At 38.6% G+C, this 24,646-nt stretch overlaps 1 protein-coding gene across 2 annotated transcripts in view; it reads left to right on the top strand.

Annotated features, from left to right (window-relative positions):
- Positions 1-20,548, top strand: part of CORIN (corin, serine peptidase) — a 268,435-nt gene extending 247,887 nt beyond the window's left edge. For both annotated transcript variants that reach the window (XM_067531205.1, XM_067531206.1), the window contains exons 17-22: positions 109-231; positions 5,424-5,473; positions 7,360-7,534; positions 15,756-16,027; positions 18,145-18,278; positions 18,804-20,548. In XM_067531205.1, the coding sequence (XP_067387306.1) occupies positions 109-231; positions 5,424-5,473; positions 7,360-7,534; positions 15,756-16,027; positions 18,145-18,278; positions 18,804-18,986 (937 nt within the window). In that variant the 3' untranslated portion in view covers positions 18,987-20,548. The remainder of the gene's footprint in view (positions 1-108; positions 232-5,423; positions 5,474-7,359; positions 7,535-15,755; positions 16,028-18,144; positions 18,279-18,803) is intronic.
- The last annotated feature ends 4,098 nt before the right edge of the window (positions 20,549-24,646 follow it).

Consider the following 24,646-nt stretch of genomic DNA (forward strand, 5'->3'; position numbering starts at 1 on the left):
GGCATAAAGGGGAGGTACTAAAGCATCTTTCCCACCCATAGCTGTAATGTATCAACAGTCAGAGTCAAAGATACTTGAAGATCCATGTACCATTTTTATACATTTCAGGGAGCCATCTGCAACGGGAATTGTACAAGAAAATGAGCAACTACATCATCAAAAGTGGCTGAATCTGCACTCTGATTGGAAGAATAAAAATGCATCTTCATTACCTGCTCTTCTAGTGAAAGGGTAAGGAACAGCTAGTGTGTGCTCCATATGTGATTCAGAGCTGTGGATGGAGATATAGCAATGAAGAATGGTACTTCCATTAGTTAGTTTTGTGTTCCAAGTGTAGAAAGGTACCTTTGTTTGTGTTCATATAAACATATGCATGTATGATGCGTAAATTCCACAATGATGCTAATGTCTTTTACAACTTCTCTCATTTTGGGTCCTCCTAGCTGAACCTCATTTTCTGGTTGATCATAATTTTGTAGACTGTAACTATTATAATAAGCTTTAATCACAGTATCATTATCAAGTTGAACTACTAATTAAGTGTAAAGAAATTAATAAGGTCGCATATCCAGTTTTCCATAAGAATTCTGTGGCATACTAGTTTTAGAGCTCATTTATTCATTGCTTTTAAAATAGCCCTCACTTGGACTGGTAGAGATGTTATGGCGGCACGGGAAGTTGGGGGGGAGGAGGGGATAGCAATGTAAAAACAAGGCTTGTTGTTGAGATTGCTCAGCACCTCACAGGAGGAATTCAGCAATTTACTGAATCTTGACCCTCATATCCTAATTCTGCAATGTCTTATGCAAGCACTTAAATGAGACTACGCACACTGCACTTGCATAAGTCTTTGCAGGAGTGGGGCCTTAGTTTGCAAACTTATTTTGTGTTTGGATGCCACAGTCATTTGATTTATTAGTCAACAATTACATGTTTGGGGAAAGCACTGCTGTAACATTGGTTAGCACTTCTGTGGTTTCCCTACCCAGACTCCTGGAATACTAAGTAAGGATTAAGCAGTTGTGAATGCAAATGTAATTTGAAACAAAATAAATGGTGTTTTAACCACATTGCTTATCAGGCACAGTCCACTCAAGCTGTTCTTATAGTAGGAGGCTTCCTCTTCTCTAGCGAGCAGCAAAGGCAGTACTTGATATTTGGGAGTTGTTCAGAGATTGTCCCACTCCTTCCATGATTCTTCACCTCCATAGAAGCATACAGTCATGCTCCAGGTCTCTTCCTAGTTAGACAACTTTCCTGTCTCTCTCTCCCTATTGTAGTGAGTAAGACTATATTCTCATCCACACAAATATTTCTTTTCTGAAGAGCTGCAGTTTCTTTCTGTGCCCTGTCTATATCTCCTCCCCAACCTCCTTCAGACAGCTCTCAGTAGGCCCAGTAAGCTCAGCTGTTGCCATCCCAGGTTCAGGCTGCACACTATATCTGCTATGTGCTCTGGCTTATACCACTTCTCTTCTGCACAAAAATCCTCTCTGCGCACATCCGATGCTACTGCTGAGGAAGAACAGAAGGAAAAGGAGCCATGCTAGGCATAGACTCAGTGTAGACAGCAGCCTCCTTTTATTCCACTGACTCAAATTCACAGCACGTTCAACCAGAGAAGTATCTATTTCCTGGAAAAAAGGCTCCAGGGCTTCATATGAAGAGATTTGCAATCACCTGCTCAAGTGTGCAAATTTTTACTAGGTTGTGACAGGAATAATTTGAACCATAAAAGCTAGTAATGTCTTCTTTCAACCGAAGAATACTGAATGAGGTAGTCCTTTTAGTTTCCTCTGTTCATCCTTTGTGACTAGTTCCATAGTGTATTGGCATTCTTTCCCACTCATTTCCAGTTCATTTGTTCACCTACTTATAGAAAAGTTCCCCATAGTGAAGACTGGCAGACAGGACAATGCCTGAGAACAGAACATTTGTTCTTACCTGTCTCTCTTCCTTTCTCGTTACAGCCCCTGTCCAAGAGCCTAATCCTTTCCAACTGCTCATGTCTAGAGTAAATTCCAAGAACAAAGATCTCAGGATGTTGATCAAAGGGAAAGGGAGTATCTCTCTCACATCTTGTTAGTTTCTTAAAGTTGATACCAAGAATCTCAGTAGCATTTAGTATGCTTTATCATTGTGAAAGGGCTCAGATAGATAGGGATGGAACATAGCCTGTGAGCTACTTTCCAAAGCTTTTGTATTGCCTCCAATGCAGGCTGGAGAAGAGAAAGCCCCCATAGTAAGGGATTTATGGATGGGACCATTATAGAAATGAAATTAACAGGTAAGAACAAATTTTCCATTCTTAATTCAAGAATCTTAGTAGGGGACTGCGACAATGTGTCAGTTTCTAAGATCCTGCATGAAGATTAAGGCTTTTCTGCTGACTCATCCTTGCAACCAGACCAGATGGGTCTCAATAGTATCAAACTCAGAGTATAAGGGTTTGTCGAGCCTGAAGACAAGAAGATGAGATGAGGTCATGTGGAGGAAAAAACCTTAGAAACTGCCAGCTCAGAAGGAAGCTTAGAATAAGGCTTATGTTTTATTGTCCTTAAAGTTAAGAATAAAAGAGAAATTAGTAAGGGGGCATGAGTTTTGGATGCTAACCTTGTTTGTGTGGGTGTATACTATGTTGAGAGTAGGGTAAGAACTATATACACTCAAAGGGACAAACTAGGATATGAAACTGAATACACGTGCTTATTTCTTCCTCTAAGAAGTGTCTTTCTTTGGTTGGTCAGGTATCAGGAATAATTAAGGAACATAGCTTGTGTAACCCAAAAGGGAAATATATTATTTAGTGAATAATTCCATTCTCTCTTCTAGACCTCTTGCAAGCTTAATATTAAATAGCATTTACAGAGAAGCAATTGTAAAATCCAAACACCAGTTTACTGGACTGACAAGAACTTTGGCAAAAATTAATGAATGTTTCAATATTTATGGAAAAAGAAGCTTTGAAATGATGAAAGCAGAGTGCAAGCTTTATACACATTAAGCTGTATTTGGCTCTTTGAGGAGTCTGGCTATTTGAGCATGAGACGACATTCAGGGGGAAAAATCTATTCTCAGGTGTATGACTAATCTCTGATATTCTGCACTCCTTACATACACAGAACTGCTTTGGGAACTTTCCTAAGCGTTCCACACATGTAAGGAGAACACAATTACGTTACTGAAACTGGCCATGTGTCTCTGAGAATAGGAATTTGTAATCTGTTTTCAGACAAAAGAGGGATACATTTTTACACCAATTCTTACACAACACACTCCAGGCTACCCCATTAATTTCAACAGAGTTGTAAGTCAGCTGAGAATTTGGTCCAAACAGCACAGAAAGGAATGATGATTGTGGAAATGTATGGCCAGTCACATTTGAGTAATAATAATGTCTCCTCCTATTTAAATAAGTGTTTGCATGTTTTCCATGGGGGATATTTATCAACAGAACTACATACATTGTAGAATTGTAGGATTCTGGGTACAATAGCCACCCTTCTCCCCACATTTCCCATTCTCAAGTTTGAGTTATCGGTCACATTTGCTAGCGAGCTAGAAAGTAGTAACCACAATTAAGAAACCATTGAAATATTTAAGTATTATGGTCCATTATGGTCCAAATTCAGTGTTTGGTGTAAGTTGGTGCAACTCCATTCATGTCACTGGAGTTGTTCCAGTTTACCTCAGAGCTGGATTTATTCCTGTATTCATCCATCAGGGTCAGCTAGATCTCTTCCATCTGACCGCTGATACATAGAACTTAGTTCCAAATCCTGACCACTGGTGGCCTGAATAGGGCCCATGGCATTTTTCACCAGAAGTGTTAATTCTAGGAGCCTAGCCAAATTCCCACTTGAATAATTACATTCTGTTTATGTTAAAAAAATTCTTAATTTTTCAAATAGACACAGTGGTATTTCTCATTTTGTCCTACACAGTTGTGTAATATTGATGTGCATGGTTTATGGCAGGGTTTTCCATCTTTTTCCATTTGCGGACCCCTCAAAAATTTTGAATGGAGGTGTGGATCCCTTTGGAAATCTTAGGCATAGTCTGTGGAACCCCAGGGTCCATGGACCACAGGTTGAAAACCACTGATATACGGTATTTTACTCTATACAGTTTCTGTATAAGTTTAAGATAGTCTCAGACTTTAAGGCCAAAAGGGACCATCATGATCATCTAGTCTGACCTTCTGCATATCGCAGGCCATAGATCTTCACCCACCTGTTCCTCTGACTGAGTTACTGAAGTCCTGAAATGTTAATTTAAAGACTTGAAGTTACAGAGAATCCACCATTTACACTAGTTCAAACCAGCAAGTGACAGTAAATTTGTAAAATATTTTGTGATCCTTCTGGATGAAAAACACTATATAAATAAGTTAGTGTATTTTCTTAATATCATTCTTTTTTTGCTCTATCTAGTAATACAGTGCAATGTTATAACAGTGTGTAGTAGTGCCTCTGTTTTAGAACATTGGACACATTTATCATTCTTTCAGTAAAAGGATTTTTCCTGCAGCCTGACCTATATTTCATTTTTCTTTAATTTTCATGTGTGTCTCCACATTCCTCATATCTCTGCTGGGCTGAAAATGATCTGGGTTGAAATAAACTAGAAACACAAAATTGATTAAATGTTTTAATATGGTTTTGGTTGGTAAATTGTCCAGATTTTAAGTGGCATTGTCACTGAAATCTAAGAAAGCCTCTCGTTATATTTTTTTCCTCACTAGTATTTTGTGCTCATCAGTCTCTCAAGAGACAGAGAAAAAATACTTAAAAACATGGATAACAGTAATTTAGCCCTGATCCTGCAGAGTCATACACATGAATAACTTTATAGCTGGTAGGGAAATGATTCCCTCTTCCTCTCCCAAAAACTTTAAACAAAAATGTGAACTCTTCATTCACCTCAACATTTTCTTTGGAAACTTTCTGGGTTTTCATCAAAAGACCAACAATTTTTTGGGCAAAAAACTCTGTTTAATCTAAAAGCCATTTTCCACCAAATAAGTGTCAGCAAAAGTCTTTCACCTACCTGGAAGAACCAAGAGAGAACTTCATGGAGATTTCTTTGACTTCAGACGTCTGAATTTAGGGATTGTCAGATTACACATCTCAAATGTTGGGTAAATGCACAAAGAAAGAGGTAATCTCTAAGCTATGCAGCACCCAATTCATAAAGGATTTTATAGATCTAACTAACACTTTTAATTGCCTTCAGAAACAAACTGGAAGCCAGAGTAATTTCTGGTGCCCCACTGTAACGCTGTCTGTGTTTCATTGTATTGTTTGGATTGATTTTGTTGTGTTGAAAAAAGTGATCCAATTGCTCTTATATTGGGCAGGTATAATATGATATGCAAATTGTCAATAATATGTTTTTCATAATGTTATTGCTTCAACACTTAGGCAGTCATGTCAAAGCAGAAGCAAAGTGTCCCTTCTCTGTACCAAAAAAGGTAAGAGAAAAGCATATAATTTCTGGAACAACATATGAAGAGCATTTTATTTGGACTCTTAAGAATGTGTCTTTGATATATTGAAATATATGTTCTCAAAAACAAATCCTTAATGTGTATTTCTCTTTGAAATCTGATTTACTTGTGTTCACCTTTTAGTTTTCCATTAAATTTTTGTGCCACTGTGTTATCAACTTTTTTCCCCTTTTGATGAGTAAAATGCCCGTTGTAGTGGACTAGGGCCAGCTCCTGCCCTTGCTAAATTAATTTGGAGTCTTGCAATTAATTTCAAAGGGCGTGGGCTTTGCCCATAGTTGGTGTGATGATATAGTTACAAGACATTGGAAAGATGATGATATCAGTGCAAACAGTTAGTGATATAATTTCTGGGCCAAAAATTATACTGTAAGTGGAGCCAGAACCAAAGGATGAATTCCTGGTTTGCTCAGATCTTGTCAATAGCCATGTTTTAATTAGATTAACTTTTGTTGCTGTTGGAAACATCTTTTGCTAGCACACAGTAAATAAGCTCCTGAGGTGAGAGATGTGATCCATTTGTAGCCGTGACTGTCAAGGGGATAGGGAAACTTAAAGGAGAAAACTCCAGATTAAATCTAAATGCATAGTGGATTGTGCAAGTTTAAGTGGTTTGAAAATTCAGCAATTTTTCAGATGGAGGTCAGGTTCTACAAAACAGTAAAGCTTTCTTGAAGAACATTTGGAATAAATGAATTGGCCTCATAAGAAAGATTAATCATAAAGCATGACCTAGATCCAGGAAACCATCAAAGTTTACTATTACCAGAAAAGTCATCTTGCAGGACTCTGTAAGGTTGTTTGCCTCTTACACATAGTACATACAGAAATCTTTAATGCAACACAAATGTCCTTGCCCCCTGAAGTTATGAGGGAACATGCTAAGAATTTAGTAGTTACAGATCAATATTGTACTAATTTATTTCTTCATCACTAAATTCCCACATATATGCAAAAATAAGATATCCTCTCCTGGGGAAGGATTCTAGAAACTGATGCTATGTCAGCCAATTCTCTAAATTGGGCAGTGATGAAACAAGAGATTTATAATAGCCAGTCACATTACAATCCCAGAATTAAAAAGGTGAACTAAAAGAAACAGATGAACATATTTTTAAAAGGTATGTAGGTGACCAGCTGGTTGATAGAAAAGTTCTTGTCAGTGAAATTTATAGCAATATGATATAGTTTCCAAGGGAAATGGTGGATTTTTAAAACTAGAATGGATAGAGCACTAAAATATGTTTTGTAAAGTCTAAACCTTCACTGGCAAGCTGTAAATGAGCAAATGGATATCTTCCATAGGAAATTTCCATGAGTAAAGTAAGTATTATATCCTGCAGATAGATGCACATCACACACTTGGGCTTCTGGGGTTGGACAAATGTTTTCCACTGTGCTACTCCAGTGCCAGTTCTGATGAGTAGTCCAGGGTAGCAACAACATGTTGGTGATTGCCAGGTAATGCATTGGTATAAAAAATAACCACCCTGCCCAAGGGTAGGTAAGTAGCTTCACTCCTCAGAGAAACCAAAACTCCAATTTAAGCTGGGTCTTTTTTTGGTCTTATTTTGGAACCTAAGAACTGAATGGGTCAAATTAATCCCTGAGGTCAGTCCATTGAAGTGAAAGGAGGATGAATTTGGATCATTGTATATGGAATTAAAATGCAGTGTGTTGAGTTTTTATAAATTCTTCCCATGAGTGCAATGTGATTTCATGAGTTTTATGATTTTATTCCATAGAGAAACACCCTTGCAATATTTTTTCAGAGCAGATTTCGAGAACATTCTATGCACACTGCATATCATGGCAGGGAATAACACACTATCTCATACATTTCTCACTAGATTGTGGCCGTCGCCCTGCAGCTCGCATGAGCAAGAGGATTCTTGGCGGCAGGACCAGTCGCCCAGGACGGTGGCCGTGGCAGTGCTCTCTGCAGAGTGAACCGAGTGGGCACATATGTGGCTGTGTTTTGATTGCAAAGAAATGGGTTTTGACAGTAGCACACTGCTTTGAGGGGTGAGGAGAGCTGAGATAATTTTACTTTTGACACACAAATGGCTATTTAGACAAATAACTTCCACATAAAAATATCAAAAAAAAAAAAATCAGCAGGTGATCTTGTCAAAACAGCAAATCGTGGAGGCCTCTTTTTAGAGACTAAAGAGAAAACGAATGCTATTAAATGGCTTCAGAGCTGAGGTTCTGACTAGTTTTAATATTTACTTTGATACCTAACATTGATGAAGGCTTTGACTTTCACCTAGGAAATTCATAAAAAAAACTATCCCTTTCATTTGTGATATTTTAATAATGTGTCACCTATAACTGCAATAGATTAATAAATCTTATCACTGAGAGGCAGAATAAAAATGATACAACCATACTTGGACAGTGGTTGCTATTTAACCAGGGGAAAAAAATCCACACTTCACCACAGTGGTATCTGAGATAATGAAGTTATTGCCTTTTCTAACTATAGCATAGTATTCTCTATCTCCAATAGGGCTGTTGTTACTAAAAAGTCGGCACTTACTAGAAATTGCCACCCCATGGTATCTGACATTTGATACCACAAGGATTTTTCTGGTTGAAGCATAGGGAACACTGATTGCACCTCAGGCACCACACATTGGTGATAGTTTAATGATAATCACGGTATCATTTTGATTAAACAGAATAGTGGATGGAAGTTTATCATCTTACTGTCTATCTTGCACCAACTCCTGTTAATTAGGTTTCTAAAGAGAATTTAAATGTGTCTCAGTGTGCTTCCCCATAGTCCAAGTGCATTTCTGCTGCACAGCTTCTCCACTCATTCATTGCTAATGGAAGATGCGGCCTACCTATGGAGTTTGGAGACAGTCTTGGAGCTTCCAGTCACAGCCCAGAACGAAGTGCCACCCATCAACTAAGGCCACCAGAAATTCTGCCTCTGGCAGTGATGCAGTTTCTCCTGATCCCACTTTGTTTTATAACTCTAAGTTGCATTCATTTTTGTGCAGTGGCAACTTCCTCTCAGCTTCTAGCTCCTCTTATCTTTTCCTGACATGAGGAATGGCTGGAACAGTGAGGCTCTACCCCTCTGGTTCCTCTGCTGCAGCACCTTTTGGACAGGCTCTCTCTGTCCCCAACCACAACAGCAGAGAAGCCCTGCAAGTATTGAGTCACACCCAAGAGGGGCTGTAGGCAGCTTTTCAGGGAACTCAGAAGGTGAGCTATGGCTTGCTCCCACTGACCCTTGCACTGCCAGAGCATGGGCCTTCAGAGGGAGAGTTATGGCCTGCTGCCACAGGTTGCCAACTCTGGCATGGCTTGGCCGCAGAGCTTTGTGCCAGGGCTTCATCCACTGTCCAAATCCATGACTCCATCACGGGAAGGCCTACCAGGAGCATTCACACAGAGGAGAACCCCTCAGAATTTGCCAAGGGGTAAGTAAGTGTCCCTTTTGTAAGGCAGCAGTTCGCACTGTTAATGAGCAAGTGGTGTAAAAAATCAGGGCTTGAACCCTTTCTCCTTTGCCATCTCACCCTGAGGGAGTGTTTGCTGGGGCTTTTCTCCTCTACAGGACTTTCTCACATCTCTCTTTGTCTCAGGTTCACTGCCCCTCCTACACCCTGCACCATGCCTGGGCGTGCAGAGAAGCCTGGTACACCTAGTAAGCCCTGCCTTAGGGTGTAGTGTAATGAGAATTTGTGCCTATCAGATTGTCAACCTGCAAACCCTTACTTTGCCAGGGAAAGGGGCTCAGGAGGCCTGAAAGGTGGGACGGGAGTCTTTGCCCTTTCCCCTGCCCCCCAATAGACTGGCTCCATACTAAAGCATAAGGAGTGCCTCTCAGGCAGTATGTGACAGAACAAGGGCACAGGAGGATTCCATTTCTGATGCAGCTCAACCATCATGGGATTACAGCGAGATAAGTGAAAAAAAATCCTTCCCATATTCAAAATGACTCCTGATTTAGTGAGTAAAGCCCTGAGTGAAAGTCGCTCCTGAAGTACTTACTTGGGTGATAGCCAGCCTGGCAATAGCTAGCCTTAGAAAGAACACCTATCTGGTGGGCTATTTCCACAATCAGGATATTTGTTCTAGTACCCCATCTCAGTCAAGTGGCCCCTAGGCCAAAAAGAATAGTGTGCTGCCTCCCTCCTCCCAACAACCAGAGGAAGCACCATACACACACCACCATAAACAAACAAACTACAACAACTAATAAAACCCAAAAAACTCATGACTTTCACAGGACAGGAAGCCCGTGGCTTGCAAAGAATTAATTAATTAATAATAATAATAAAATATTCCCCATCAAGCAAACTTAGATACAGCGTTTCCTGTATGTTCCTGCTTTAAGAACATCATAATATCTGAATGGGGCTTTCTGGTTAAAACTAAATGTTAATTTTACAATGTTATATAAAAATTAGGGCTGTCAAATGATAAAAAAAATAATCGCAATTAATTATGGTATTAAAAAGAGTTGTCATTAATTGCAGTTTTAATCACACTGTTAAACAATAATAAATTTAAATGTATCATAAGTATTCTTGGATGTTTTCCTACATTTTAAAATATATTGATTTCAATTACAACACAGAGTACAAGGTGTATAGTGCTCATTATATTATTTTTATTATAATTTTTATTTTATTATTACAATTTTATTTAAATATTATTTATTTAAATTTTTTTTTATACTATATGGAAAAATAAACAAAAGAAACAGTATTATTCAATTCACCTCATACAAGTACTTGTTTCAGCCAAGGGCTTGTAGTGATCCTGAAACTCTGTAAGTGTCCTCTGTCACGGCTGGTGGGATTAATTTGCTGTCGGTGGGTTATCTATAGCACAAGAACTAGAGGCTTTAAGCATGTTTAGTGGTACTGCAGGCTTGAAGTACTTCAAAGGTATTAGAACTCAGCCTTCCAACAGCTACAGATAACCATCTTTTTATCCAGAGAACCATCCAGAAGTTTTTAAAAAATAAACTTCCCATTCAAAAGACCTGAACTTTTGCTCCATTAACTTTTTCTGATATTTAATCATGCTAGATCATGAGAACACAGTAGAACTATGCCAGTGTCCACCAATGATGAAGTACAGTATGCGAAGAGGGTCAAATGCTTGTTAAAAATGTGTTAATTTGTTTTGCATTAATCGCTTGTGTTAACTGCGATTGACAGCCCTAAAAAAATAATTCTACATTTGTAAGCTGCACTTTCATGATAAAGACATTGCACTACAGTACTTTTATGAGTTGAATTGAAAAATACTATTTCTTTTATATTTTTTGCAGTGCAAATATTTGTAATAAAAAATATAAAGTGGGCTCTGTACACTGTATTCCGTGTTGTAATTGAAATCAATATATTAGCAAACAGAGAAAAATCCAAAAATATTTATAATAAATGTAAATTGTTATTCTATTATTGTTTAACAGTGTGATTAAAACTGAGATTAATCACGACTTTTTTAATGTAGTCAATTTGTTTTGCATTGTTTGCATTAACTGCAAATAATTTGACAGCCCTAATAAAATGGATGAAAATTTCATACATTTTGGGAAGCTATGGTTGGTGTTGCAGTAGTTCCACCACAGAAAGACCGTCAAAGCATCAGAAGAGGGCTTTCCTTCCAAAAAAAATGCCTTATAGACTATAAGAGTGAGGACACTACACTGAAATTTCAAATCCTCAACTGTGGCCATTAGACCCTATCCTTAATAAGGAAAGCCAACTCAATGAGCCTCTTACTTGCTACAGTCTCGGGGTGTGATTTTTGCTTTGAATGTCAGAGGTCTCAGATTCACATTCTGGTCAGATGCCTGCAGCAGTGTGTAAAATAATATTTCTTTGCAATATTTCCTGGATCTTAATGTGATTTGAAATGAGCAATGGCTCCTAACTCCATGGCTACAAAGAAGCTGTGGTACACCATGAGTAGCAATCACGCATCCTAAACAGAGATCTTGTGCAGCCAAATTTATGCATATGAGGCCATTTGGGGAACCTTTAGAGAAATGAACACTGAGAGAGGCCTCAACAATCTCTATGAAATCCAGCAAGCAATCACGACCAACAGGATATTCAAGAAGGAACTATTTCTACTAGCACAGGAAATAATCTGGACCAGAAGCTGCCAAGGGAGACCTCGATAATTTATTTCTTTACAAGCAATCCTCAGTATGACAAAAGACAAAAAGAGCATCGGGGGTCTGACAGCTCACAATTTGTGTACAAGACTCTGTCTTCTGATCTACCCTCTGCACCCAATGTCTTAAATGGCTTTTAGTAGTTACCCATCTATATGTATTTATGGACAACTTCACAACCCACTTCCTGTCAAGAGAAACAGACCCACTCATAACTTGCTGGCTGCTAGAAAGGATTCCAACGCACTAGTTCAAAATCAAAAAGAGCTTTTTGAGCCCAACATACAAAACTGTCAAAAAAAAAAAAAAAAAAGAGTAAGAGAAAAGGCATGGCACTGGTCAAAATTTTACCACCATGGTAAAGATTTGCAAGGATCCAAGACATCATTGCAACAGTGGTTTCCCAGCAGCAGTCAGCTGTAGCTAACTGTTGCCACTGACTAGGTTTATGGATTTTATGTATCAGTGTCAACCTGTGCATGGGATTTCACACAGTGTGTCTCTAGAAATTCCTTCTGGGGCTGTAGACACACTCATCTGCTGCAATGCAAAATTAGGTGTCATGCTTGGGTCATGTCTGACTGCCCTTTTATAGACAAGAACAAGCAACTTGCTGACAGCTTACTTAGTTTTCACTTGTAGACCCGTGCATACTTGCTACAGAAGCAAGCCTTGCAAGGTGGGGTGGGATGCATACTTGGAGGAGAAGATGATCCAGGGTTTATGGTCCCTCACTTAACATAAGGAAAGCATCCAGCTCTCTGAAGCTCACACCTTGTGCTACACAATTTTGCAAAATCTCAGAGTATGCATCCTTTTAGTTCACTTTGACAGCTCTAGCAGTCTAGCAGCAGTGTGGCTAAATAGACAGATACAGAAATGCCCATATTGGGTCAGACCATAGCATCCAGTACTTTGTCTCTGATAGGGGTCAGTACCAGCTTCAACTCATCTCATTTACAAAGTAGTCTTCCATATTGCTATAGTGACAGCCTTTATTAGGAGGTTGCTGCTGGATTGGTTCTTAAACAAATTACAAAGCTGTGCTTTTATACGGGAAAAGCAGAAGCCTATTATTCTACTGTAACAGGAATTCAAATTCCACTTTATCCTGCTCCTTCCACTTCCCCCATTTCAGTGATTCACTGTTTGCTATTCCCCAGGGGTGATGAATGAGGAAAGAAGCTATGCACCACAATGAGAAATTTCTTATCTAATTTTTTTTTCTGTTAGTCCCTTATCTTCTCATACAATCCACCCCAGAAGACCAGACCATAACTTCTAATAAATTGATATTTTTCCTTTAAAGGGAGACAAACATAACCCCGTTAGGGATAGTCAACAGAATTTCGTCTTAATGCTGTTAATCAGTTGCTGGACTCCTATAGTTTTGGAACAACTTCTCTAGTAAGCTGAGTTGAAGGGCAGGGCTTAGTTCCAAAGCCCACAGCAACAACATTGCACCACCTTAGAACTTGATACTTGAGAGCCATTACCCCTTAATGATGATTGAGGAGAGAAGCTGCTTGCAGAAATTTTCTTTCTAAAGAAAATAGACTTTTTGAAGTAGTTCATTTGTCCCTGGATAGATCTATATTGCAGTAGTGTGTATCTAGAATGTTTCCTTTAAAAGGACACTGTGTCCCGAAATGGACCCCAAATGCTAGCCATTTGAAATTGCTGGGATGAAAAGTTCTCTAAATTCTATTGATACCTTGTTTGGATGAGTCATTGAGAAATTACAAGAACTAAGTTATACTCACTCATTTGGCCCTATAGTTGCACCAAAATATAAATGCAAAGATCTTATATTGTTAAAAGTATACTTTCATAAATTGGAGGGCCCAGTCTGTTTCTTTATCTGTTTGACATTATGATGTAGTATTGTGGATTAAGATGATCTGTGGTAAATTATTTTAAATTGTGCCAACCACCAAAAAAAAAAAAAAAAATAAAGAAATGATTAAAGAGGTTTTTTTAGTGATCTTAAAAGATTTATTTATCTTATTAGCTAGAGGCATTTTGGCAAAGATGGTCAGCCAGCATGCAGTGACTATGTATATACAAATGTTACTGCCACTCAGCAAAAAGCATTACAGCAAACATGCTTTTAGAGCCCCATAGACAGTAGCAATGAGACTTCATAAAGCATCTTGTCCATGTCTTTGCTATTACTAGAGTTTCCTTATTGTATTCCCTATAGTTTTGTCTAGTCTATTTTGCAATAAATCTCATGAAAAGCCCAAGATCAATTTAAAATAACAAGGTTTCTTTTCTGTTGGAGAATATAGTCATGTTGTGATGTTTCATTGCCCATGGCTGTGCATTTTCAAAATCCTTCCTTGCTTCGTTCTTACATGACACAATAAGGCATAAATATGTCTTTTAGTTTGCCATTAGACAGAAAGTCATGCTCTGGTCATGGGACAAAAAAAGATAGACTCTAAAATGTCAGAAATGGCATGTTACATTATTTCAATCTTTCTGACATGGTCTGTATAAAGGCAGCCAGACCTTACAAAACACTATTCAATCAGCTATGTAAATACTTTTTTTAAAACCGCAGTGAAGTCAGAGAACCTGTGACTGCCCACTAGCTTTGACCATGAAATTTCATGTGCTTAGCCTCTGATACAGCCCACGTTTTAACGTGGCAGGTCTCATGCACCTCAGTGGACATTTGATGACTATAATCTAAAAAAAAAAAAAATTCCTGAAAACGTAGTCTTAGGCAATTATATCAAAAGGTCAAATTGACATGTGACCTTCAAACTTAAGCTGCTGACATTGACAGCTTGGTGCCCAGTAGCTAAGGTTGGCCTCTTGCTATGGCTGCCATAAGCGACACAGCTGTCATAATTTTCATATAGAAGAAACCCATCTGAGAGATGATTTTTTTTTTTTTTGGTACTTTTTTGTTTTTGGTACTAGCTAGTAGTTAAATACAATAGCTCTCTATTAAGAGCTGCAAAGTTAAATTCAGAGTTGCTTGAGCAGCACATAGAAATCAATTACTTAGTGACAAGGCAGGAGAGAGAGCCAAAAGCCCATAGTAGTGAATTTCTTAGCCCTGCCCCAATGCTACTGAGCCTCTTGATTTCACTAGGAATTGAGGGCACTTGGTACATTACAGGAGCCAGGAAGGACCAGCCTCCTCCAAGTTAAAATATATACAGATACTTAAAAATAATATAAGTAAACATCTCAGGGATTTGGAAAGGCAATTTGATTTAAGTGATGTGCTGATGTGGTTCAAAACAGCATATGCACTGTTCTTGTTTGCACTAAAAATGGAAAAGTAAGTGATTATTTTAGGTATAACTTTACACTTGTGATTTTGTGATTCCTCCCTCCCCTGCCCACTCACTTATGTTTCTGTAACTTTTAGCCTTTCCAGTATTTTTATTCAGGAATTTTTTTCTAAAATTTGCCATGACCTAATTGCAACCTGAGCAGTGATGATTATTGTGCTTCCTTTTGCATAAACTAACACGAGAAGGATGGTACTACAGCTAAAACACAGGGCTGGGAATCAGGAGACCTTGCTCAAGTCTCAGCTCTTCCACAGGCTTCCTCAGTGACCTTGGGCAAATCAGTTAATCTTGCTATATTTCACTTTATCCATCTATAATAGAACAATGAAACTTCCTAACATCACAAGAGTGAGGACAAAGTTAAGTCATGAATGTTTTTAAAGCGCTGAGGGCTAGATTCACATGGGCAACATAGGCATCCACCAGGTGCTGTAGGTACCCAAGTTTTTACTGGTTGGATATGTGCAAATCCAGTTAAGGTATGTGGGATTCACAAATTTGACATTCCCCTGGTTCTGTCTCCTGGCGTCCCCTTGTGAATGTGACCCTGTATTCCTTGGGTGGAAAGTTTGAAGGAAACAAATTATTATTCTGTGCTGTTGTTGAGATCTTAAGTTTTAGAATAACCTCTTAAAGTAATATTTCTGTTATTTATATAGTACCACTTGTGCACTCAGTGTTTTGCGGGAAGGTATGCCAAAAAAGTCCTCAGTTACACAACTGTGTCTAAAAGAACTAACATGAAAATTTACAATTTTTTCCCTCTCTTACAAAGGAGAGAAAATGCTGCAGTCTGGACAGTGGTGTTTGGTATAAACAATCTGGATCATCCATCAGTCTTCATGCAGACCCGACTGGTGAAGACCATTATCTTGCATCCACGCTATAACAGAGCAGTAGTTGACTATGATATCAGCATTGTAGAACTAAATGAAGATATCAATGAGACAAGTTATGTAAGGCCAGTCTGCTTACCCAGCAGGGAGCAGTTGGTTGAGCCAGATACCTACTGCTACATCACAGGCTGGGGACACATGGGCAACAAAAGTAAGATGAATGCTTTCCAGACTCTTGGAGGAATCTACCCTTCCACTAATCTGATCAACTACTTGGCTCCAATTGCAAACCTCTGAGTCTACCTCTAATTATACACGTGTGCCTTATTCGGTCACTCATACATATATAACCTATATGTACGCTCAAAAGTCTATAGTTGTGGTTAGAGCTTAGCTTGTCAAAGAGGGGAGCCTAAAGTTAGGCTTCTAAATCCATATTTCAGCTGCTATGTACGTGATGTGATTTTTCAAGAGTGTTGTGCATCCAGGAGCATCTATTGAGGAAATAGCCTGAAAAATCTTTGCTCTAGTCTGTTACTTGATTAAGCTCATTTGAAGCTATATTGAGTGTGTGGCAAATGATCAGATGTTAGCTGTGTGCAAAGCTTCAGGCTCAAGGCTTGGCTTGAGTAACCAAGATTTTTCTGTATCAAAAGTCTCTGCAGCATGCTCTGACCTTGTGACCCTATTCATCCCACCTTTTCCATAGTCACAGGGCCCCTCTTTTCTTCCCAGAAAGGTTGTTCTTGTTAATTGTAAGGGCCAGGTTGCCATGACACTAGCTTTTACATTATAAACTATAAATATGAAAATGAACTGACGGAGCATAGGGAAAATGTTGTGGCTGCCTTGGCTCTAAATTCCACTTAGTGTACCTGTTATGTGGAAACATTTCTCCTTTTTTTTTTTTTTTTTTGTAATCATTACCACATGAAGAATGTAAGCCCTGAACTCTGGAGAATATGAACATAACTTTGACTGATATTCAGGCTATGGTGGCCATGTCAAATATGTGGCAACACTATCATCATACCATTCCTTTTATAACAACTGAAATGTCATGTTCTATAGTCCAGAACAATGAATTAAATGCCACTGACTGGTGTAGTCTGCTTGCTAACAACAAATCTATTCTGTCCACATACACATAAATAAAGTAGCAGACCCAATGATACAAAGATGATCTTTCACACTGATAAATAGCAAAAGTTTTTTGCTGGCCTATCTGGTCATGTTGTCAATGGCATCTCTTTCAAAGTTATAGGTTACTAAGCACTGCAAAAGCCAAGGTGTTCATCTTGATTGCATAGTGGTTAGAACTTGGACTGTAGGTTTAACAGTTTTCCTTCATGTTTGAGGTTTGGCAAAGATTTACAGCAGGGAACAATCTTGCATTGGCCCCTTTGGGACAGAATGAATAGTCTGATAGGTCTTGCTCACCTCTGATTCTCTGATACACCCCAGCTTGCAGTGAATTAAATGCCTGTGTAGAGAAACCCTCACAGTGAGTCTAGCCCCCCCCCACGCTAAGTGGCTATGTGGCTCATGGTGCTAAGCATTAAAAGTTCCCTAATGCACTGTCTGTGTGCACCCTGCTCCTACACACACACACACTAGTGAACTGTGACCTACCCCACTTTGACACAGGAGTAGATCAAAGAGCACCAGGGAACATTTAGTGTGTAGGAGCAGGGCACACGCAGACAGTGTGTGCAGGCTAGATTCACACCCGTTTGCCATGAACTAAGCCTTTGTGTAGCCACCCCCCGCATCAAATTCCCTAGAGTAACTCCATCAGCTTTGATGTGTTTATTATACCGAGCATGAGGGTGACCCTCTTGTTGTGGGGCATAGTTTTTGAGCCCTGAAGATATGTTCCCTAATTACTACTTCCCATCTCCCAATCTCAAAAGTCTCATAACAACATGTCTTGTAAAGGCTCCTGCCCCAGTCAGTCAACTCTAATCCTGATTTAGCTGGAGGCACAACATAAAATGCCCATTCCCACTCTGGAATGAATGTGGTCCACTCCTAACCCATACCCCTGTCCTATGAGCTTGAGAAATTTGAATCCCTACTTGCAGGAATGCATGAAGCTTCCAGCATTCCATGGGCTTCTGTACTGGGGATAGAAAGTGATGGGGGGAGGCCGGGGAATCTTTTCTTCTTATATTAAATACACATTTAAAGCTAATTCTATTGTCATACTACTGTATTGTTAAGTTTAGCCTATCATAGTAGAAAAGAATGTTGCAATCTCAACTAGCAATAAATATATAAGTATTTCTGTACATTACAGTACATAGTTTAATACAGATTTTTTTTCAGTGCCTTTTAAACTTCAAGAAGGAGAAGTTCGTATTATTTCCCTAGAACAATGCCAGTCCTACTTTGACATGAAAACCATCACCAGCCGGATGTTATGTGCAGGCTATGAGTCTGGAACTGTGGACTCTTGTATGGTAGGCTATTTTCTGAGTAGAAACATGAAACAGAATTTTTTTTTTTCTAAATAAAAGTCTAAGAACCTATGATATTTCAACAAGCGCTGCAGCTTAGTCCTAAGATAGCAGTAACAACATTAATTTTCCTAATACCTATTTAGAAATGGACACAAACATTTTTGACCATTTATTTATTTCTATTGGCATAAGCAACTTTGAAATGGATTATGATCTGCTATTGGGAGCCTCTAAATACTAGTCTGTGTTAATTAGTAGGCTGATTTTTTTCTTTAATTGGTGTGAATATTAAATAGCTTTTTTTTTTTTGGTACAGACATACCGACTCAACCAACCCTTATTATTTGACAGTGTTTCATAATATTAACAGTCCAGTTTGTATGCTGTTGTATAGGTTAGTTGAAACCAATTTTTACAGCTAAGTTAATGATGAAAAGCAGCTTTAATAGAAACTCAGATATAGCGTAGACCCTAGTGGCACTGGTTATAACCTCCATGGGTTGTGTTTTTCCTCTCCCATTACAGGGTGACAGTGGAGGACCTCTAGTTTGTGAGCAGGCTGCAGGACGCTGGACATTGTTTGGTTTAACCTCTTGGGGCTCCGTCTGCTTTTCCAAAATTTTGGGACCTGGAGTTTATAGCAACGTGTCACACTTCACTGAATGGATTGAAAGACAAATATACATCCATACCTTTCTATTAAACTAATGCTGGAAGGATGGTGGTGTGCTGACGACATACAAAAGACAAAGATCATCGGCATTTGAGCATTGAAGACTGTGCAATCAAGGAACAGAAGTTACAAGCTCTATGTGATTGATGGGGAGGTATGGAAAATGCGGCATGAATGAATTGATTAAACTCTCTGCCCCTGAAGATACTTTGGGGTAGGACTAATGTTTTTGTAATCCTTTTTGACTTTTCCTTTAGCTGTGTTGTGTTACCATTTCAGGCCCAACACAAGGCTTAAAGGAAGAATCCACCAATTTTCTGCCTTTCAGACATTTAAATTAAGCTGTAGCACAGACTTAGTAAAACTATAAAACTTTTAAGGAAAAATAAACACTTAGTAGCACACACTGTTTCAGCCCACAGTTCTCACAGTGAAGAATAAAATCAATATGTTCTCAAAGATGACATTGAGGTCTATAGTAAAATGAGCTCTTCCGCTACCTCAAGTTTGCTCCCATGTTAGTATAGCAGGGCCTTGTCAAAAATACAACTGGCACGGGGAAATGTATAGTTCTTTGAGACAACTGGTAAATGGATGTTTTAGCTACTGTCACTCTACAATTAAATCACATAGTTCAGACTACTGTTAAGTGAAACATTTACCTCTAAAGTTCAGTACCTTCTGTTTTGACGAACCTAATGTAACATGTACCAGACAGTGCCCTATAGAAATGTTCACTGTAGTCATAAGTATTAATGTTATGGGTTTTTAACTACTTTTCAGTCACCGTTGTATTGCAGTTTCACCCTGAGAAAGAATACCCAATGACTTGACAGTATGTTTCATTTTATATTATAGGTTTAGGGGATGGCAAAATATGTGAATATTATCCTATTTAGAGGTCATGGGAGAGTTACAGTTGTGTCTCTTTTCACCAAAAGATGTACTTAAAGTTGGCTTTGATTTTATTGTAAAGCACTGGAATACTTACAGCCATTCTACGTATAACACTGCCAAAAATAATAAAGTAATTTCTTATTTCCATATTGATTACTTGGGCCTTGGCCTGCCACCAGTTTTTAGCAGCGCTCCCCAATGAAATAGGAGTTCTGCTTAAAATCTGATGGCACCATATAGCCCATTAAATATAACCGCCTCTCTAAGGAAATGATGCATCCCAAGTGGCATTAGAAAGGAGGAGTAGTTTTTTTCCAAATCATTTCTGTCACAACATTCCATGTAAAAACAATATTTGTAATTTTATAAATGTATTTTTATACTGCTTTGCCCCATATATGTGCACATGAAAATATTGTATGTACATTTTAAAGAGTCAAACTTACTCCTTCCTTCTAATGTATTAATTCTGATTGTCTTAGATATGACACTACACGTGAAAGGACTATCTAACAATTGTATTCCTAATTTTAAGATAAAAACACATTTGTTGTTTCACTCCTGTCACAGCTATAGTTCCACATGAAATTAACATCACACCAACCAGGCAGATGTGTTTATTTCCACCCATATTAAACAAATATGTACAAAAATTTTCCAAATAATTTCTGTGATCTAAAATAAACACGTTTTTATTCTTGCCACAGACTGAGTTAAAATAGAAGGCGCTTTAGGCTATTTCTCTATTCTCTCGTGATTGTGTGGTTCAAACAGCTCTGAAATCATATTTGCACACATGCACCAAGTTGCATAACGTACCACTCCTAGCCCCTTTTTAGCACTGTTCAGGTTCTGTCTCTACCACTTGGATGTGGTCCTTACCCATATTTTTCATGTATGTTACCAATACAGATTATTATCTGGAAGATTAAGAAGTATGACTTCTTACAATTACTTTGGATTAAATTACAATTTTTGTAGTGGGAGATTAAAAAAACCGAACTAAGCCATATAACCTTCTTTGAATATTTTATATCAATATTTCTCCCATTATATTATTATTATTTCAAAATAATTAGCATGGGTGCTGACAAACACTAGGTAGAATTTCAGCACCAGGTAAATGTGCAGAGAGCAAGATACGGCCACTCTGCAGTTGTAACATAACGAGAATGAGACCGAACGTTTACATGAAGCCCTTCCATCCCCTTTATGTTATTGGCTGTACTTTCACAATGGCTTTGAATCTACTTATTAGATAACCTGCTAGTGCATTTTTTCGGTGGGTTACTGAAAAGCTATGCTTGAGGCTAATGATGCTTTCCCCTTTGTTTAAGAACACAAAATTTAAGTTAATGCTTCAGTGTAACTAACCTTTCAATGTCGCAGTAATGTCTGAGATACATATGTCACAGATTGAATGAGAATATCTGACTAGCAAACTGACCTCACTAACTTCCTCTGTTTTTTTTTCCTGGCTGTTAATGTCAAGCCCCTTGTTCTCAAGTGGCCCTTCCACTTCCTAGATGCCCTCTGGTGGACTCAGCAAGCAGCCCCCCACCTCTGTTTCCTCCTTTTGGTTCCTCAAACTCAAAAAGAGGCTTTCATAAGTCCAGTAACAACAGCCCTCCTTAGGTTCTGGTTTATAATTTAAAGTTCAAAATCAAACACAAAATCTTCCCTCCAGCCTTAATCTGGACACAGACCAAAACTCCCTGTCTCAGGGTCTTCCCTGCGTTAGCTGACTACTCCCAGCCTTTCCAAACTGGGGCAACACCTCTGCTCTCAGGGTCTTCCCTGCATGAGGGAACTAGACCACTCTAGTTTCCTGAACTCCTCACCACCCTCACTTCTTCCTGAGGACTCTCTACAGCTTCCTGCAGCTCTTATAGGGGAATCAGGGGATTCTTGCTCAGATGTACCTCTTTAGTAATCAGGATTAGTTGGTCCCAGGCCTTAAGCCTTTAAGGGGCAAGCCACTGTATTACATCCCTCGAGAAAGCGATTGTTTGCACAACTGGGCTGTGGGGAAGTATTGCTATACATAAGGTCTACTGCAATCAGAAACAATGAAACACCATCATCTATCTCCCTGTTACAAAGACAGCAGTGGCTGGTGGTGTTGCGTGGGCTCAAACTCCATTGCAATAGTGGGATCTGGTTGTCTGCTGAGACTCGTTAAATAGATTCAGATTTTGACTAGTCAAACTAGGTAAAGAAAAAAAAACTTGCTGTGCTGGAAAGACACCCATTAAATGAAGGGCATGACTGACTTGCTAATGTGCAAAACAGTTTTTGTCTTAAGATTTATTACAGTTTAGTGCTGCTATTGTTAAGTGTTTGGGGGTTTGTTTGTTTTTTTAAGCATTTAATTTGTGCCTCTATGGTTCCCTACTTTTATGGTAACACTAAAATTGGCTCTGGGAAACACTAATGTAAAAAGTCAAAACAAGTCAAGCAGGATTTGCTTGTATTCACAAGACTTTTTTAAAAATCAAAACATCAAAACTAAAAGTGACTTGGGGAAAAAAAAAGGGGGATTGTGCCCTTTTTTATGCCACATAAAGACGGCCAGAAAGGTAGTTTTAAAAATGTTATTTAAAAACAAATAAAAAGCTCAGATCTTGTATAGGCTGGGAGATTAAGTGCTGACTGAAGAAAAAGTGAAGTGGTGACCTCCCAAGTGCTAATGCTCACGCCCACAAAAGCCACGGCTATGCCAACCAAACCCATACTGTAGATATGGCTAGGTCGATGAGATGAGATTACCTATGTTGATGGAAAAATCCCCTTTCGTCACTGCAGAGAGCATCTACACCACGGTGCTACAGCGCCGAAACTGTGCTGTTGTAGTACCAATAGTGTAAATATATTAGTGTTGATGCAGTTTTATACCAGTATAAAGGTGCTTATATTGATATAATTTATTCCACTATACTGATAAGTACCTTTATACAGGTATATTTGTATTCTCATTATGGCAGTGTGTCACTTTAGCTATAGTTAAAGAGGTAAAAAACTGTGTGTAGATCAGGTCTTTCAAGGATCTTTCATTGCCAAAACCTGTTACAGCTTTATGAATAAACCATGGAAGGGAAAAACACCTTGGATTTTAGAAGGGAGTTTTAAAATAATTCCTAATTGGTACTAATTCTAAGAAGGAATCCTATTTCTACTACATGGTTTCTTTATTCTGACTTCTCATTGGTAAAATTAAAATAAAAAAAAAAAAACCCCACACTGTACTATTTGCAATAAGGTTTGCAGTAACATAGAAAAAGTAATTCTTCTATAGGGACCTTTTAGAGGCTCTTCAGGAGAACCCATTTAAAGATGTGTCTTCCTCAAGTAGGGTCTTTAGGTTTTTAGGGTCTTTAAAATTACCTTATTCTTCCCCTCCTCGCCAGAAGTTTTATAAAAAAGAAAAACAAAAAAACCTAACAAACCAGTGGCTATGCTACAATGGACTCTCATAAAATGACTTAGGCCCTGTCTAAATCATGGAAACACACACCTGTATGTTATCAAATTAAGGTGCACTGGTGTAAACCTTTTGTGCTGGTACACCACATTTTCATCAGAGTTTTGCACCAATGCAACTATGTAATTTTTATTTTTATAGATATAATTACACACACATATAATTACCCAAAGAGAGAGAAAGAGAGACAGACCGATGAAATGGTTCCTCAGTTTTTCTGCAATCCTTCTGCAGAGCTGTTCAGCATATTTGGAGTTATATGTAGTAGTTGGAGAGTTAGACTTCAGAAAAACTGAGGAACCATCTCCTGCACCTCACATATTCTTGCAACAGATATTAACTTACCCTAACATCCTGGGACCAACATGGCTACAATACAGCAAACAAAAATAGTTAGAGACATCATTACTGCTCTCTTAATTGAGATCTGCATTTTGAAAAAAGAATTGTTTTTAAATTAACACTCAATGATTTTAACATGTGGTGACCTGAATTCATATTCCTACAATGCCTTTAAATATTAGCTTATCAGCAACCCTCCAATCCTCACTGCATTCATTTAAATTCTTTCAGAAATTTTAAAAGGTGAGGAATAATGTTATATTAAACATTGGGAAAAAAAACCAAACAACCTCATGCTGCAATTTAAGGCAGAGGCCTTCCAGTACCCTAAAATACCCATGTACAAAACCAACCAGACACACCTAGATCCTTGGAATTTTGTAAGCAAAAAAAATTCAGAAGAAAACAGAACAGAAAATGGGCTCAAATACTAATAATTTAATAGAAGCTGCACTTCATGAGTTGTGATTATCTCAACAGATCCTAGTGGACTTTAATAATTCCCTAAGTTGCTCCATAAATTGGCTATGTTAACATAAGTATTTTAAAATAAACAGGCAATATTTTAAACAGCCTGGGCTAAAGAAATAGACCCATGATTCTCAACCTGTGGTACCTACCGGTAGCTTGCAGGGTAGCTGAAAGGGCATGTGGTGCTGGATCTCTTCTGTGTTTCTAGCAGCATCTATAGGCATCCAGGCTGTTAATTGTAAAGAAGAGTTTGGAGGTCTGTAAAAGCAGCTGACAACAAAGAAGAGTCATTCTAGCCACCTCTACTAGGGCCAGCTGTAATATCACAGGAAGAAACAGGATGTCCTCAGGGATTGGACCACCAGTAGGATTGGACTGTCAATCACCCTTTGGAGAAGACTATCCGAAGAGAAGGAAACGAGGCAGCATGCCCAGGGGAACAGGCACCAAGTGTCAAGAAGTACGTGTTGGTAGGGAGGAGGAGGGTGGGCCAGTCAGCAGAGA

Source organism: Emydura macquarii, unplaced genomic scaffold, assembly GCF_026122565.2.
Source record: "Emydura macquarii macquarii isolate MOO-44397 ecotype Brisbane River unplaced genomic scaffold, CSIRO-AGI_Emac_v2 contig_3128, whole genome shotgun sequence".
NCBI classification, from domain to species: Eukaryota; Metazoa; Chordata; order Testudines; family Chelidae; genus Emydura; species Emydura macquarii.